This window comes from Eulemur rufifrons, chromosome 28, assembly GCF_041146395.1.
Source record: "Eulemur rufifrons isolate Redbay chromosome 28, OSU_ERuf_1, whole genome shotgun sequence".
NCBI lineage: Eukaryota > Metazoa > Chordata > Mammalia > Primates > Lemuridae > Eulemur > Eulemur rufifrons.
The window spans coordinates 55,064,586-55,081,290 of NC_091010.1; the positions used below are offsets into that span (position 1 = coordinate 55,064,586).

At 32.6% G+C, this 16,705-nt stretch overlaps 1 protein-coding gene across 2 annotated transcripts in view; it reads left to right on the plus strand.

Moving 5' to 3' along the window:
• SHOC2 (SHOC2 leucine rich repeat scaffold protein) overlaps nucleotides 1–8,686 on the plus strand; it is a 67,987-nt gene extending 59,301 nt beyond the window's left edge. For both annotated transcript variants that reach the window (XM_069461034.1, XM_069461033.1), the window contains exons 5-9: nucleotides 2,269–2,457; nucleotides 3,768–3,890; nucleotides 5,861–5,998; nucleotides 6,347–6,464; nucleotides 8,076–8,686. In XM_069461034.1, coding sequence (XP_069317135.1) covers nucleotides 2,269–2,457; nucleotides 3,768–3,890; nucleotides 5,861–5,998; nucleotides 6,347–6,464; nucleotides 8,076–8,284 — 777 coding nt within the window. In that variant the 3' untranslated portion in view covers nucleotides 8,285–8,686. The remainder of the gene's footprint in view (nucleotides 1–2,268; nucleotides 2,458–3,767; nucleotides 3,891–5,860; nucleotides 5,999–6,346; nucleotides 6,465–8,075) is intronic.
• The last annotated feature ends 8,019 nt before the right edge of the window (nucleotides 8,687–16,705 follow it).

Consider the following 16,705-nt stretch of genomic DNA (forward strand, 5'->3'; position numbering starts at 1 on the left):
GACTTTCAGGCTGGGTTAGGCAAGAAAAAATCATGACAGTGGTTTTCAATAGGGGTTCATTATATTGCTGAAATCAGAGCTGATAAAATGACTATTTTTCCATTTGAAGACTATTTATACTAAAAATGGACTAGTTTTAATGTAAACATAGTACATAAAAGGAACTTAATAACTTTAAGCACATATACTCAAGGCATGAGGCTAGGAGCCGTACATGCAGTATCTCATTTAATCTTCAGTATAAACCTACTAGTTATTGGGATATTCTCATCGAATAAATAGGGAAATAAGACTTAAGAGAGGTTATATTTTTAGCCAAATTTGTTATCTTAAATATTTTTCTGGAAATATGGAGATATATTGATTATCTAATTAATCCACCAAAGTTGACAAAATTGTTAAGTAGAAGATCTAAGATAGATAAACAACCTCTGAGTTTCACAATATGACTTAAGAAATGAGAGGTTGGACAGCTGTTCTCTTGTTGCTCCATCTCAAATATACTCAGATATCAACATTTTATCATAGAAGAATGTTAATTTAATAAAGTCAGGTGTAAGAAGAATAATTACATTTTTGCCATGAGACTCACTAAAGCTCCATTATTTTCAATAAAGTAGACTGTAGACATTTTTCCTAAATTGATTGCTAGGTAAAGTTTTTTTACCACCACTTTTACTTATGCTCTTCCTTTTGTGTACGATAGGTAAATGTTAAAGGTAGTTTCTTAATGTTGAGTATAAAGAACAATTTTCAGTTCATTGTATAATTACACTTCCAATTATATAGTTATTTCATTCTTTTCAGCTGGCCTTGCCAATTATACTGACACCTCAGGTACTAAGTTTTCAGTTTGCTCAAGGCGGACACCTGAAGTTTGAGCAGTATTTAAAATCCACACACCCTTCACACTGTACTTGTTTCTCCCTGCTTGTGCTTTTACTTCGGTCTATAATGATTCTTCTACTTCTCTGAATATTTAAAAGTTTTTTCATCCTTCAAAATCTAGCTTTCTCAACTTCTTTCCTGCTTTCCCAGTATTTCTTCTTTTCTTTGAATTTAAAGAGAGAAGAAATTTAAATTTAAGCACTTATTATAAGCTAGGTATTATAAAACTGTTTTATCTCTCTTAGTCTTCACTATGACCTGTAAAATAAGGCATCATTTTTAAAAATGAATGAACTAAGATTCAGAAAAATAACTTTGCAAAAGTCACAAGCTATTAAAAGATAGAGCTGGGGTTCAAAAGAATTTAGAGCTTATACCAGGATTTCTCAAATGTTAATAAGCATATAAATCACCTGGGAATCTCGTTAAAATGCATATTATGGTTCATATATGAACCCAAGAGTAGGGCCCAAGAGTCTGCATTTCTAATAAGCTCCCAGGGGATGCTAATGCTGCTCTTCCTTGACCCAGACTTTGAATAGCAAGAGCCTATTCTAAATAATTTATTATTAATTATATGTAGTTATGTATTATTTTCCAATTGTTTCCCATCTGTGTACTTTATTTCCCGAATAGGGTTTAGTCTTCTTAGTAGCAGAGATACTTTTATAATACCTAAACATTTAGCACTTTGGTTACATGGTGGGAAGCTAAAGCCACCGTGGGAGAGATAGGGTTATGTGCTAAGTAAATACCTGTTTAATGAATACATATATTCCCCCAGAAGTTTTGTCATATAAAAGAGCAATGTATTATATAATATAAGGAAGTGTAATAATATTCTGAATTTAATATTCCTGAAAGGAACAGTTAAATTACGGAATAACAGGTTACTCTGTTCCAGGCATTATGTTAATCTTAATAATTTAGAGATAGGTACATAACTAAGACCTAGGTAGGACTGGTCACAGAACCAATGGCAGAGCCAGGACTCAGACGCAGGACTGTCTGACATTAAAGTTTCGGTACTGTAGAGGTGTCAAACCAGTCACCCATGAAGCATCTCTCACCCCCAGACGTGTTTTCTTTACTCCATAGAGTATTTTAAACCAGTTGAAGCCAAACAATAAAAATCAGAGAATTTCCTGTTTCTTGCAAGATCTGTGAGTCTGACTACATTGGCTCCACATTTCTGCAAGGCAGCAATTTGCTAGAGCTGTGTATTGACTGGTAGATGAGGTATCACCACTGGCCTCAGGGCCCAGCGCAACCAGTCTCTGTCATTTGTTACCTGCAAGGCCCTTTGAGGACTGCTGCTGTATAAAAAATAAGTAAGTCTTGTTACAGTTCTAATGCTTATGCTTATTTCGTTTTTTACAGAGTCTTTTATCAAGTCTCGTGAAACTGAATAGTTTGACCTTAGCTAGAAATTGCTTCCAGTTATATCCAGTGGGTGGTCCATCTCAGTTTTCTACCATCTATTCCCTCAATATGGAACACAATCGAATCAATAAAATTCCATTTGGAATCTTCTCCAGAGCAAAAGTATTAAGTAAGCTGAATATGAAGGTAAGCATATATTTGTATTGGGGGTCTGGGGGAGAGTTAATATAGCTGGTACTTCCACTAAGATTTATGTTTTCTCTATTGGTGTAGAGAATGAGTACTTGTGCCTTCCTGATGAGTCTAAATTGATAACAGGAACACTTTGGGGCGATTTGTATGAGATAACAAATATCTTAGAACTGTGCATACCCTTGTGAATTTGTCCTAAAGAAATAATCATGAATATCCATAAAAATATAGTTGTAGGTATATGTATTGGAGAGCTACCTATTTCATATGTACCAACTTACTAATACTAATAGGGACTTAATTTTTTTTAAGTAATATATCTTTAATGGAATACTATGGCACCATTAAAACTGATATTCTGATCTAGAAGAATACTAATTATTAGTTGAAATATTCTCAGTTTATTGAGTAGAAGAAAGTTAAAGCATATAAAAATCTCTTCCCACCCATAATTTTTAAAAGTTGTTTTTTTTTTTTTTTTTCGCGACAGAGTCTCGCTCTGTTGCCCGTTGCCCAGGCTAGAGTGCCATGGCATCAGCCTAGTTCATAGCAACCTCAAACTCCTAGGCTTAAGCAATCTTTCTGCCTCAGCCTCCCAAGTAGCTGGGACTACAGGCATGTGCCACGATGCCCGGCTAATTTTTTTATATATATATATATTTTTAGTTGTCCAGCTAATTTCTTTCTATCTTTTAGTAGAGACTGGGTCTTGCTCTTGCTCAGGCTGGTCTCGAACTCCTGAGCTCAAACAATCCGCCCGCCTCGGCCTCCCAGAGTGCTAGGATTACAGGCGTGAGCCACTGCGCCCGGCCTAATATGCAGTCTTAATAAGACTATTTTTTCCTCTCCTATTTTACTGCTCAGCATTCTAGAATTCCGGAACTCATCTAGCTTTCCTTATGGGCTATGATTGGATGAGTCTTCTTTTATTGTATTATATCTTTATTTGAGTATTTACATTTTATTCAGTGATTCCTATACATCATTGTAAAATGAGGAAAACATATTTATCACTAGGATCTTTGAAATCTTGTGTTTCTCTGAATCGTGTATTTTTCTATTTCCATTACAAATAATGACATAGGGAATAAACTTCCAGTTAAACCTCAAAATAAGAGCCTAATTACTGTATAAAAAGCTTTGGGGGCTTAGAGTTTTTGTTGCCTTTTTTTTTTTTTTTCTTTCTATATTTGGATATCAAAAAGAGAAATAAGGTTTTGTTTAATTAAAAATTATGTTTCTAAGACATAGGCAAATATGAAGCTTGTTGTTCTACCTTGGATGCTTCTTTTTATCTTTGCTAGGACAATCAGTTAACATCACTTCCCTTGGATTTTGGAACTTGGACCAGTATGGTAGAATTGAATTTAGCCACTAATCAGTTGACAAAGATCCCTGAGGATGTGTCTGGTCTTGTTTCTCTTGAGGTGAGTATAGATGAGCATTTAGAACTCTTCAGACCGATCTGTAAGTCTCTTCAGACTTATCTCATTTATAAAATTTCACATGGCAATAAGCAATTTCTATTTGGGTAAAGATCATAATTAGAAATGTTAGAGGTTTCTTAAACATACAACCCTATTAGGATGATGAAGTGTTGACTTAGTCTAGGCTTAGTGCTTCTGAACTACTATTACTAAAAGTTGGTAAATTTGAGTGCTATAACTTACCTTTGAAAGAAAAGGTCACTAAAACTTAGCATCTTTTAGAACATATTTTATAACTACTACACCACTGTCTACCAAAATAATTATGGGTTCCTCAGACTAGTGTTCAGAACACTTTATCGTACTTTTTCATCCTAATTACCTACCTACTATTTTATTTACTAGTTAAATTTTTTTCTTTGTTGGAAATCTAGTGTGTGTATTTCTAGCTCTGTATGTTCAGTCCTATTGTTTCTAATACCTAGAATGCTCTCTTCTCATCCCCTTAATATTTTCTTTTAAAATTCTTTTCCGTAATAAAAGATCATCTTATTGTTACCTTCTTAGTCAGGGATGATTTCCCTTATCTCTGAGTTCCTAGTTTTCACCTTTTTGATGAAAAAGCTTACTAGTAGTAAATATATTGTTTTTTTTATTTTGTTTTTTAAGAGACAAGATCTTGCTCTGTTGCCTAGGCTAGAGTGCAGTGGTACGATCATAGCTCACTGCACCCTCGAACTTCTGGGCTCAGATGATCCTCTTGCCTCAGCCTCCTGAGTAGCTGGGACTACGGATGTGTGCCACCATTCTGGCTAATTCTGAAATTTTTTGTAGAGACAGGATCTTCCTATGTTGCCCAGGCTGGTCTCAAACTCTTGGCCTCAAGAGATCCTCCTACCTCAGCCTCCCAAAGTGCTGGAATTACGGGCATGAGCCGCTGTGCCCAGCCACATATATTGTTTTGTAAAATTTCCTCCATATTCATGTTTTTTAAAAATCTAATCATTTTATTTAATATTTATCATTATTAATAAGGTGAAATAGCATTGTGTAATGGCTAAAAGCATGAATTTTGAAGTCAAACAGATCTGGATGCAATTCTGATTTTTCTCTGTCTATATTTATGGATTTAATCCACCCAAGCTTCAGTTTCCTAAGCTATGAAATGGGAACAATAATGTTATTTACCTCATAGGTTTATAATTAGGATTAGAGACAATAATATACATAATGCATTTAGTACTGTGCCTTGCAAATAGTAAACTCAAGTGGTAGCTGTTGTTATTTTCTTTGTCTCTTTGTATATATTTGCTTTGTTATGAGCAGTATAACTTTAGGGGAAATAAATGGGCATAAAAAATTAGCCAGAATGTTATGGAGATCTTTCTATTTACTGCTCTTTGATACACATTATTTTTCCCCACCCCCCCGCTAGTTGTAACTCCTTTGAGAACAAAGACTGTCTTCCTCAGCCTTCCCACCTTGCCCCATCCATATCTTGCAGGGGGCCTTTCAGTATAATAAATACACCACAAATAAAAACTGTGGCGGAATGATTGGGGCAGTTTAAAAGCCATTTGTTACCTTCCTTAAGTGATGGTTTATAAGTGATTTTAAGTAAATAATCAGTTTCCTATTAGATAGACATTTGTAACTATTGAATATCAAAATGCCACTAGCTGTATGAATCTTAGTGTAAATAGTTAATAATTTTCTTTCTTTAAAATTTAGTTAAAATTAAGTTGCTTCTGTTGCTTTCATTAGTTTTGTATAATCAAATAAAATTCCATTTCTAATAACTGTGGTTTTTTTATGACTAGTTAAATATTTTATATATGTTATATAAATGAATATTACCCTTCATATTCACTATTTGGAAAATTAACATTGTTTAATAAGTGGTAATATTACTACACAATGGTAGTATCCATTTCATGAGTTCCTAAACATTGTCAATAATTTCTCATTAGGTTCTAATATTATCAAACAATCTTCTAAAGAAGCTTCCCCATGGTCTTGGAAACCTTAGGAAGTTAAGAGAGTTGGATTTAGAGGAGAACAAATTGGAATCCTTGCCAAATGAAATTGCTTATCTTAAGGATTTACAGGTAAAACATTATCCTGACGGCTTTGTAGTTGTATGATTAAAGTTTTTGGAATCTGTTCCAAATTGCACGTTTTTCTTAAGATTTTGACCTAATTCTTGGACCAGATAGATTTTCCTATTATAGCATTAGAGCTGAGTTTTATGATCATATAATCTATCTGCTTTTGTTTTCCCAATAAATGGTAGTTTTTGAAAGAAAAACCTATAACTTATTAAGTGATTCTCATCCTATCTAATCTAATTTTCTTATTATTTTATTGTTTAGTAGATGTATTATTTTAAGATGTATTATTTGCATGAGTTGTAGGAAATTTATATATAACTATCTAATTTTGTTAATCTTTTTTAGAAATTAATCTTGACAAACAACCAGTTGACCACTCTTCCCAGAGGCATTGGTCACCTTACCAATGTCGCACATCTTGGCCTTGGAGAGAACCTACTCACTCATCTTCCTGAGGAAATTGGTATGAACCCAATGGATGCTTGATTCTGTGCTAATAATTTGCTCTTGTGCTTTCAAGCAGTGTTTCAGAGAACTATAACCAATCTACTGTTTTTGTAAATTGAGGTTACATCAGGCATAAGATTTTTTTTTTATAGAGTACCAGTGGTTCAAAATTGGTTGATTGATTTTGGTTAGATTTCTTATGGGATGTTAGGGTTAATATTGTATTTGAGAATGTTTTAGAATACTTACATTTCCAGTAGTTTTTATATATGATCTCAATTTAGAAGAGTTTTTAAAAATTACACAGGCTTGAATTAAATTAGTAATGTCTTATACCAAAAGAACATTTCTTTATGGGATTTGAGGATTAATATTAATATTTGACAGATTAATATTTGGCAGTACTTTAGCATTTTCCAAGTGTTTTCATTTCCATTATTTTATATAATCAACCTGACCACCTTGGATTTTAGGTAATGCAAGTTGTAATCCTGTCTTACAAAGAGTGAGTTACTCGATGAAGGTCACGTAGTAAACAAATAGTTCTTAAATTAGCAGTTCTGTACATTCTGTTCTCCCATCTATAGTGTGCTGTCCCATAGGCACTATAGGTTGGTAGTTCAGAATGGTTTTGGAGATAATAGACAATTCAAAATCTAGCTCTGCTGCTTATTGGGTTTGTGACTTTGGATAAGGTATGTAAACTTCCTATGCCTCAAGTTTTTTACCTGTAAAATAAGGATGATAATAGTAACTTCTCACAGGGTTATTCTGAAGATTAAATAATATCTTCTATGTAAACATATTTTTTCACCTGCTAGCTATTTTCTTTAATTAGTCTTCTCATAAATGCCATTGTCAAATACTCCAAATTTTGGAGTTTAAAAATTGGAAACACATAAGGCAAATTTATACTTCTAGTATATTTATTTCTAGAATATTTAATATTTATTCTAGCTGACCTTATTTAATTGCTTGAGACATTTTCCTAGAAAGTACAAATATCTTAAGATCGTCTAAGAAGAATTTTTAAAAGACCATATAAATTGATTTTTGGCTCACTGTCAGATATGTAATAACTCCCTTAGGGAAAGTTTATAAGAAGTAACAACTTTCCTCATGAGAAATTTATTGATATGAGAAATTGTCGCATTGTCTACAACATAAAAGTGATTATAGGCACTGAATATATAATATACTCACCTCTGGAGCTTAATATGCATATATATATATACACACACACATACACACACACACACACACACACACGTGTATGTGTGTATGTGTGTGTGCCAAACTGTCCCAAACAGAATCTCTGGAGATGGACCATGTGTATTTTAAAAAAGCTCACCAAGCTTGAAGACCATAAAGGAAGAGGTTCTGATTTAGTTGATATGGACTGTGACCTGGATATCAGGAGTTTTTTAAATCTCCCCAGTTGAGTTAAATATGCAGCAAAGTTTGAGATCCATGGTTGTAGAGGATTTTAAAACTAAGATAAGAGAATAAGAGGAAATGTGTATTAAGTATATGTAATGCCCAGAATAGCATCATGCCCAGTTGAACTTTTGAAATAGTAACTAATTTTTTTAAAAAGTAATAATTGATTTGATTTTTTTTAAAACAGGTACACTGGAGAACCTAGAAGAACTGTATTTGAATGACAACCCCAACCTGCATGGCCTTCCCTTTGAGCTGGCTCTCTGCAGCAAGCTTTCAATCATGAGTATTGAGAACTGTCCACTCAGCCACCTTCCACCTCAGATTGTTGCTGGGGGGCCTTCTTTCATCATTCAGTTCCTAAAGATGCAGGGTCCATATCGTGCCATGGTCTGATACAAATCTACTGGTCCCACACACTGTTCAAAAATAGACTGCCATTAATTTTTCATATCTATATCTGTATCTATTTATGTAGATATTGATATGTATGGCAGATTTATAAAGATTGCATTATGTGTTTCTGCTAATAGAGGAATCATAGCCATTTAGATTTTTTTTTTAATTCTGTACAAAAGGCTTATATAAGTTTTCTTTGCTGAATTTGATGGATGTTTTTCTGTTGTGTAATCTGATATGCCAGTTTGCTTAAAACATTTGCCAACAAATTATGAAGCTATTAAATTTAAGGGACAGAGGTAGTATGGTTAGATATACTTTCTCTTAGGAAAAATAATGGGCAAACAATTTTGTTGCAACTTTTCATATATATATTTTCCCCTTGCCAATTGTCATATCTTTATAGTATTGTAGGCCCTGAAGGTAGAATTTTTCTTTAACTTATTTTGAGATTTGAGATTTAAATTTTATGTATTGTTTACAGTCAGAGTAAATCACTGGATTGTTGTTATTATTATTATTTTTTGGTTTTGATTTGCTCTGTTTTAATCAGTCAAATCTAGAGTTTATATCCTCTGTTAAAGAATTTGCATCAGTTGGTTTAAATAATAAAAGGTATTTGCTTGTTAAAACAACTGGCAAAGTGAAAAGATAGAGTCAAGAATCTCGTATTTCTTTAATTGTGCTCTCTAATGAGTGGTAAAGCAAAATACCTGAAGTGAGTCTTTGGGTAGGGGGAGGGTATTGAGACCTTTTTTTAGTCTAAATATTTTTTCTTAAGTTTGGGGAACAAAAACTTATAATGAAAAGGAGCTTTTTCATTCCTGAAAGTTGCAGATTCACAAGAACTAACAGAATAATTTGGCAAATAAATAAATTACATATAAACACACATTCTATATATGTATATATAATGCTATATAGATATGTATTTATTATATCATAAACTACAATAGGTAACTTTAAGGATTTCTCCCTATCCTTGTACAATGACATGAATGTCTCTCTTTGAAAACTGCAATATATGTACGTTTCAAGGTTATTTAACAGTGTACTATGGTTTTATATCTTGACTTGCCTTGTACACCTTTCAATTCTGGAATATCTGCGTCCAAGCACAATATCTTCACACTGTGCTGTATTGCTGCTGAACTAAATGCACTTTTCCCCACATGTGGGGCACTGGCTTCAAACAGTTAAGTTCAGTATCATTACTTTTAATCTCATCTTTCCTTTCTTAGTAGTTGTTAATATAGTCATGGAAAAGAGGCACATTGCATAGAAGTCATGGATAGTTCAATGGAAGGTCTGTAAGATATGCATGTGCTCTTTGATACATTTTCTTTCACTTTACAGCTTTTAAGACTTAGCAGTATTGTTGGTGTAAGCCAATTTGATTATTGAGGAGATTCAGAAAGCAAGTGCATTTTAGATACCATCCTAAAAACACTTCCCATGTAATGAGTAACTATTACGTATAATTACATATTGCTGCTTAGTTTTTTTTTTTTCCATTTAGTTGGGCATTGTATTTTAAACAAAAACATTTTTTGATTAAGGCTATGATATTAAGATCAGGACTAGGATTGAGGTTATAACTATGTTTCCAATTGACAGTTTTATAAGGAGCAACTAAGAAATGGAAGGCAGGTGAAGATATAAAACCCTAGAATGTTTAAATGTGCTGTAAAACTATTGTAGATGTCACTGGATTTTACCAAGTAATATCCTTTCTTCTTTTTTCCATCTACTGTGGCTTTTCAGTTAAAATTTTCTTTATAAAAGGAATTTGTTTATTACAGCTCTACCTAGAGCTTGTGTGTATGTGTGGTTTTTTAAATCTCATATCCAGGTGTCTTTATATATTAAGATGATGGAACTTTAAAGGTAGTAACTGAATGGCTTTTCTTGAAAAAATATGGTTATTGTTTCTTAAATTGAAAATGGATATAGTTTTTAAAGCATTTTGGTTCTTCTACTTTTATTTACGTTAATCTCTAACAAGTATAAAATGATCATAATCTTACATGTAGAAGTGATGCTACATATAAACAGTATATAGCTGATGAGTTATAAAAAAATTTTTAAGAACCATAAAATATAGGTCCTCTGTATGGCTGCCACCTTATAAGAGCCTATGAATTCTACCAAGAAACTAGAATGGACTCTAATTAGGACATCCTTGTGAAATCAAGATACTTAATATTTAAATAGTTTGAATATAATAAGGAATATTGTTGAAGGACTACTTCTAAGCTAATACTTTTTTCTGAAACCGCAATGAGACTAATTGGCATATCCAGAATTTTTCATTTCTTTTGAAGAAATTATGTTTAGTCTCTCCATGAGGCTCAGGAAATAACACAAGAATATCAGAAGATGTTACATGTGGCCCTCTGGATCCTTGAGTGCAGCCTTTTGACTGAATCCAGATTTTACAGAACAAATCGGTGAAAGGGATGAACTTGGGGGATCTGGAGGGCCATGTGTGGCCTTGAGGCCGCAGGTTCCCCACCCGTTTGCTTTTTCTTAATATGTAGCAGCAAAATGCCAATGTAATGTCAAACAGTCCTTCTTTTATAGGAGTTTAATACTTTTAAAATTCCAGATGATTATTTCATACAGAAAGGAGGAGATGCTAAATAGTTTATGAACTTGATGGATAACAAATGGAAATAGTAGATGACACAGGAAGGGGAAATACACATAAAACCTTATATTAAAAGGTAAACAATACAATTGGAATGCGGTCCAAAAAATGTAGTTATAAATTTCTAATTTATCTCACTATACAGTCTGACTGATTTAAAATGGATAAACATCGTAATTTATCTAGTTTTTCTGTGATAATTGGTATTTTAACCTTTCGCTTTTCATCTGAGTTATTTCTAAGTTATGGATATTGAGTCCAAAGTTCAGCTTACAGAATTGAAAATGGTTTATTAATAAGAATGGGTAGTAATTAAGAGTAAGAGTGGGACCCTTTTGAAATGGAAAGGGGGCACTATCAATAATATGTTGGACCAACAGCCATACATCAGACCTGTCTCAGGCAAATCAAGGTATATGGTCACTCTTGCAAGATTCAAATTATATGAAAGCAAATGGCATAATCCAAAATAAACAGGAGAATACCTTCCTAAAATCTGTCAAATCTGACTAAAATGAATTGTGAAGAAAAATCTCCTTCTGCCTGTACCAGAGAATAAGGTAGGGTACCAAATATCTTAGCTAAAACTTTTCTCTTGCTTTATTCTTTTGGTTAGTTTATCCTTTAGGCGTTAATTGGGCAATTAAAGAAAGCATTACAATCTTTGGTTGATTATCTAGTCTCGGACAATTTGAATATGCAAGAATTGTAACATTGATTTGGTATCTAAGGAAGTATCTTTTGTAAGAAAATATTATGAGAATGTTTTGCAGAATAGATATCAGTACTTCGTTATTGAATAGAATGCCTGCTGGTAACACTAATTCTGAGAAAACATTTCTGGGTTTATTTTTAACTTTGAAAAATAAGTTTAAAAATAAGAATTTTTTATTCTTAAAAACTGGAGTTGGTTGTCATTTCCCTTAAATACTTTCTCTTGTATGTACTTGTTAACTATTTCACTGACATTATAAATGCTAAATATAAACTCAATTTAAATACCTGTTTATGACCCAAGACTTCACCTGGATAGTTTATAGTATTTCAGTAAGGTAACTTTGCAAAGTTTGGTAGAGTGGTCATCTCCACTGTTGAGAGCAGTCAGGACAGAGCTGTCATAGACAGGTTTTGCAGTTTGTGGTGTACAACAGCATTATATGCTGAGGGTGATACTCTTTCACATCATAGATTTGTTTATTTGTTATGACAGGGTTTTGTTTGTTTGTTTGTTTGTTTTTTACCAGATGTCAGTAGAGTTCCTTGTTCTAACAAAATCAATATATTCTGTCAATTTTCTGACAGACGAAAGTGAAGAGACTTGAGAAAGGAAATTTTTTTTCTCATTTGCACAGTGGTGCTAGCTTGGATAGAGGGGAGATTCAGTCTTTGTGTAAGTTATTAGAGCTCTAAGCTAACAATCCTAGTAAGGATTGTAAATGGAATAATAGTTAAATGTCATTTTATAGATTGTAGGTACTCCTAAAAATCATCTTACTTGGAAAATCTTAATTAGAGTCTATGAGGACTTTCTCAGTGACTATCATTATTTAGATTTCCTGTATTATGTAGTTTGTCTTTTATCATTACTGGTGTTATTTATGTGGAAAACTTTTAACCTTCCACTGGTCTGATCAAACTTAGTATACAAGTAGCATTTGCATCAGCCATCTATACCATTTTCTTTTAATGATTTTGAAGAAATTATTCAGTAAATCTGTCCATTTAGCTAATACTTAAAACCTGGTGTCCACTACTAAAGAGAATGTGTGGATCAAATAATATTAGTTTGAATAGAAAAGCATATTAATGTATAATTTTTCCACATTTGTTTTTCTTTTCTCTCATCTCAAAACTCTTAAGTTTTTAAGAAAACTATGTGTTTTCTGAACTCCTACTTCAGAAAGTTGTCTTGCAGTTGCTAAATAAGAATGCAACAAGTATGTATGTAACAGTTTGGATATTTCTTCTAGTAAAGAAGGTTTCCACTGATATTTAACAGGTCTTGTGCTGTGTTAAATACTTAGCTATGCTGAATTATGATTCAAGGCTAAAAGGTGTAAACAGCCTTCAAATAATGTGTTTGAACTTTAATTATATTTTTGATTATTTTGACTACATAAAAATTACCGTACCTTTTTAGTAAGTCATTCTGTGTTAAGCTATTCAATATAAATAAATTTGTAAATGTCCTACCAGTGAGTTTTTTAAAAGAGTTCCAGTGCTACACGTAGCTAAAGCTGGACCTGAAATCAGTCTGCAGTGTCATGAAACCATAAAAATGTGGAACAAGATAAATGACTTTTCACTACTATGTAATCTTGTAGAATACTTTGAAACAGCAAATGACATGCATAAGGTACGCAAAAATAGGTGCATAAAAACATGCAACAAAGTATTTTATAGGGTTAATAGTGTCTTCAGTATAGTTGTTTATATTGTTTATATTAACGATTTATAAAACCCTAAAATACTGTGTTTTGGGTTTTTTATTGCTAAATCCTATAATGAAGACTGTGCTATAATGGAGACATTGAATTTATTAGAAGTAATTCCTCCATTCTCTGAACCTTCTAGTCCTAATAGTAAACTATGTTTTCCTTGTGCTATAAAGAAAATGCTTATTTTGCAAACTTTCACAGGAAAGGAAAGTTTGTTTTGACTCGGCTGTTTTAAGATGTCATGGTAACTAAAGGTAGAAATTAAGTGCAGGATACCTGGATAAAAGATGTGATATTGCCTAATAAAGAATTATTTAAGTTTGTATTTTAAAATGTTTCACAAGAACAAAAACCATGAGAGTAAAGGATTGGCTGAAGAAAACTTACCAAGGAAAATAACAAATTTTAGTCCTGTGTGCATCCTGATTAAATGTCATCTTTCCTCATAGCATTCTTTATTATATATTTAAAAAAAAAAATCACTCTGGCTACTTTGAGAAGAATGGATTGAAGGGAATTATAACTAGAGGCCAGAGGGGAGGCTGTTGGTGTAATCCAGGTGAGGGATGACAATGGCTTTGATTGGGATTGTAGTGGTGGGGATGGAAAGAAATAACATTTAGGGGACCTTAGGAAGAAGTATTAGTAAGAATTCATGATTGACTGGATAAAGTGAGTAAGAATCAAAAATGACTCCCAGGTTTGTGGCTTAAGCATCTGTGTATATTTACTAAACTTAAGGAACTTTGGAGGAGGATCAGGTTCTTTTGGCTTGTTTAGAGGTAGGGAAAGGATGTGTTCTTCTACCTGTAGGACATCAAGTGTAGATGACAAGTATGCAATCGGATACTTAAATCTTTAAATATGATGGTTAGAAGGTTAGGCCTGGAAACAAATGATCCAACATATAGATGGTAATTGAAGCAAGGATTTCCCGCAGGAGATCATATAGAATGGGAAAAGGATGGAATCCTGATTAAGTCCAACTTTTAGATGGGGAGGAGCTGTAGTAGAGATGAGAAATTTTATTTCCCTAAAGAATTGGGGTGGAGGATGCCAGATGGAGAATGTTTAAAGGCAGCTCTTCATTGTCTTTCCAATAATCTTACATGACTGTTCGTATTCTATTTAAATTTGATTCCCTTAAATCTTCTCTCTAGAAATGTCACCTAAAAATTGAACTTATTTTTCTGCATTTTTTAAAAACAATTTTTATTACTCATTTCCAGGTTTTAATAATTTAATCAACCAATTTATAGTGATCTTTCCCGCTTCATTTTTGCTATCTCACTCTTTGTAGTTAACCTTCTGGAATAGATTAGGTTTGAGATACCTGGCTAGTTCTATGCATTTAGTTTTAAATCATCTTTAAGCCAGATAGGCTTATCTGGCCTAGCTAAAGAATTAGATTTTCATAGTCTTAGCTTTGCTAGCAAAATTTGGGCCTAGGAAGAGAATGCCTTTATTTGGGAGGGGCACAGTTCTAACATACATACAAAAAATATTCTGACTTGAAAAGAATGCCATTGTAAAATATAAAAGCATTAAATTTAAGGGATTAGATTATTGGCTCTTTAATGACGTCAGTCAATTAGATTTAAGTGCTTAAACTGTCAATTCAAGCTTTTTAAAAACTGGCTAATAACTTTTTCTTTAAATTATAAGTGCATAATATCTGAGAGCATATATTATAAATATTACCTTCAAAAGTAAGCCTTCAAAAGTATCCAAGTCAAATGTTTTTTAAAAGATTTTACTTGGTCGAATAACTATATGGTTACTTTAAATTTTTCTGTTGAAATGAAAGAATCTGAATGCCTGAATTTATTTTAGTTCAGATTTTATCACTAACTTTGAAAATTATTTAGAGAACCCAATTTTAATGTTATTTATTTTCTAGAGAGGAAAGGAAGGTTTTAATGCTCAGTGCTTAAAACTCTAAGTGGACATACTTATTATGACAGCACTCAGAGTAAACGTTTGAGATTAGTCTTTTAATTTCTGAAGTGTAAAGATGTACCATATGTATATATGTGTACATATATATGAATATATGAAAGGGAAGGAGAGATAATAAAAACACAAAAATGAAAATATAAGTGAGGTGAACTTTATGTGTTTCAACTTGGACATGTGACCAAATTGTCAAGAAGTTCTCTGGACTTCCCTAATTTGGGGTTGATTATATTTTGCTGAATTTTATTTATTACAGATTTCATGTCTTTTAACTAGCACTATTCCTTGGGGCAAAATTGAATATTTATCCTACCTCTTTTAATGTCAAACACATACTATAGACAGGAATTTTTGCCCTTCACAATCTAGTGGAATTCACATTTAAGTAATTTTTAAGAAGTAAGAATATTTTAATTTCATTCAGAGTTCAATTTTCTAACCTCCAAAGCATCTGCTATGACTGTTAAATAAAGTCCAACCTGAAGCAGCTGAGAACATTGATTGCCTTTTGAAAAGTATTGATGCACTTTTATTTATAGAGAATAAAATCTTAACATGAAGAGTTATGGATGAATCTGGATTTGAGGTAATCACTATTTTCTTCCGAAATGTTTGGAGACTTTTTTTCCTCCTGTGAGCATTGACTTAGAGGCGAGTGATGAATCTACATGTTTTGCCTTTGATGTCAACTTCCAAAGAACGCTGTACAGCCAAGAATTCTTCTAAGTAACCCTTAATTTATTTGGATTACAAATGAGAACTATAATAGCAAAATTTTTTAAATTTTCTGTTTTTGTATAATAATTTATCCCGTTACTTTTCCCAGGATATGATTAGTGTTACCACATTTGTCAGGTGGTATTGTAGATGAGATATCTAAGAATTAGGGTTTGCTGGTTTCATTTTACATACAGACAAACATATAAACATTTTCTATGTTATATATTTTTCTGGTTCAATGACTACTCGTTATGGAGATCACATTTCTAGTACACTTGAATACCATGTAGTAAATGCCCACTTTTTAAAGTATAGTACTGCAAACAGTTCTTGCAAGGGAAGCCTTAGAACAAGTTGAGTTCAACAAGAGTTTGTACCTAAGTACCTTGGCAGTTATTTTATAGCTTTTTTTCCACTAGATACTATTTGTCCAAGAGTGAATTTTTTAGCAATTTGGATTACTAGAATTCCATTTGGGCCACAGATTTTATTGAATATTATTATGGACCCAGGTTTGTTCTAAAACTTTAAAAACTTAGCATGAAAATCTTGGTAATCATTTTTTTCACCTCTTTGGTTTTGGTTATGTTTAGTTTTTAGGGTCAATTGTGTATTTTTTTTTAAGGCAACTAAGTGAATTCATTTTTCCCTTCT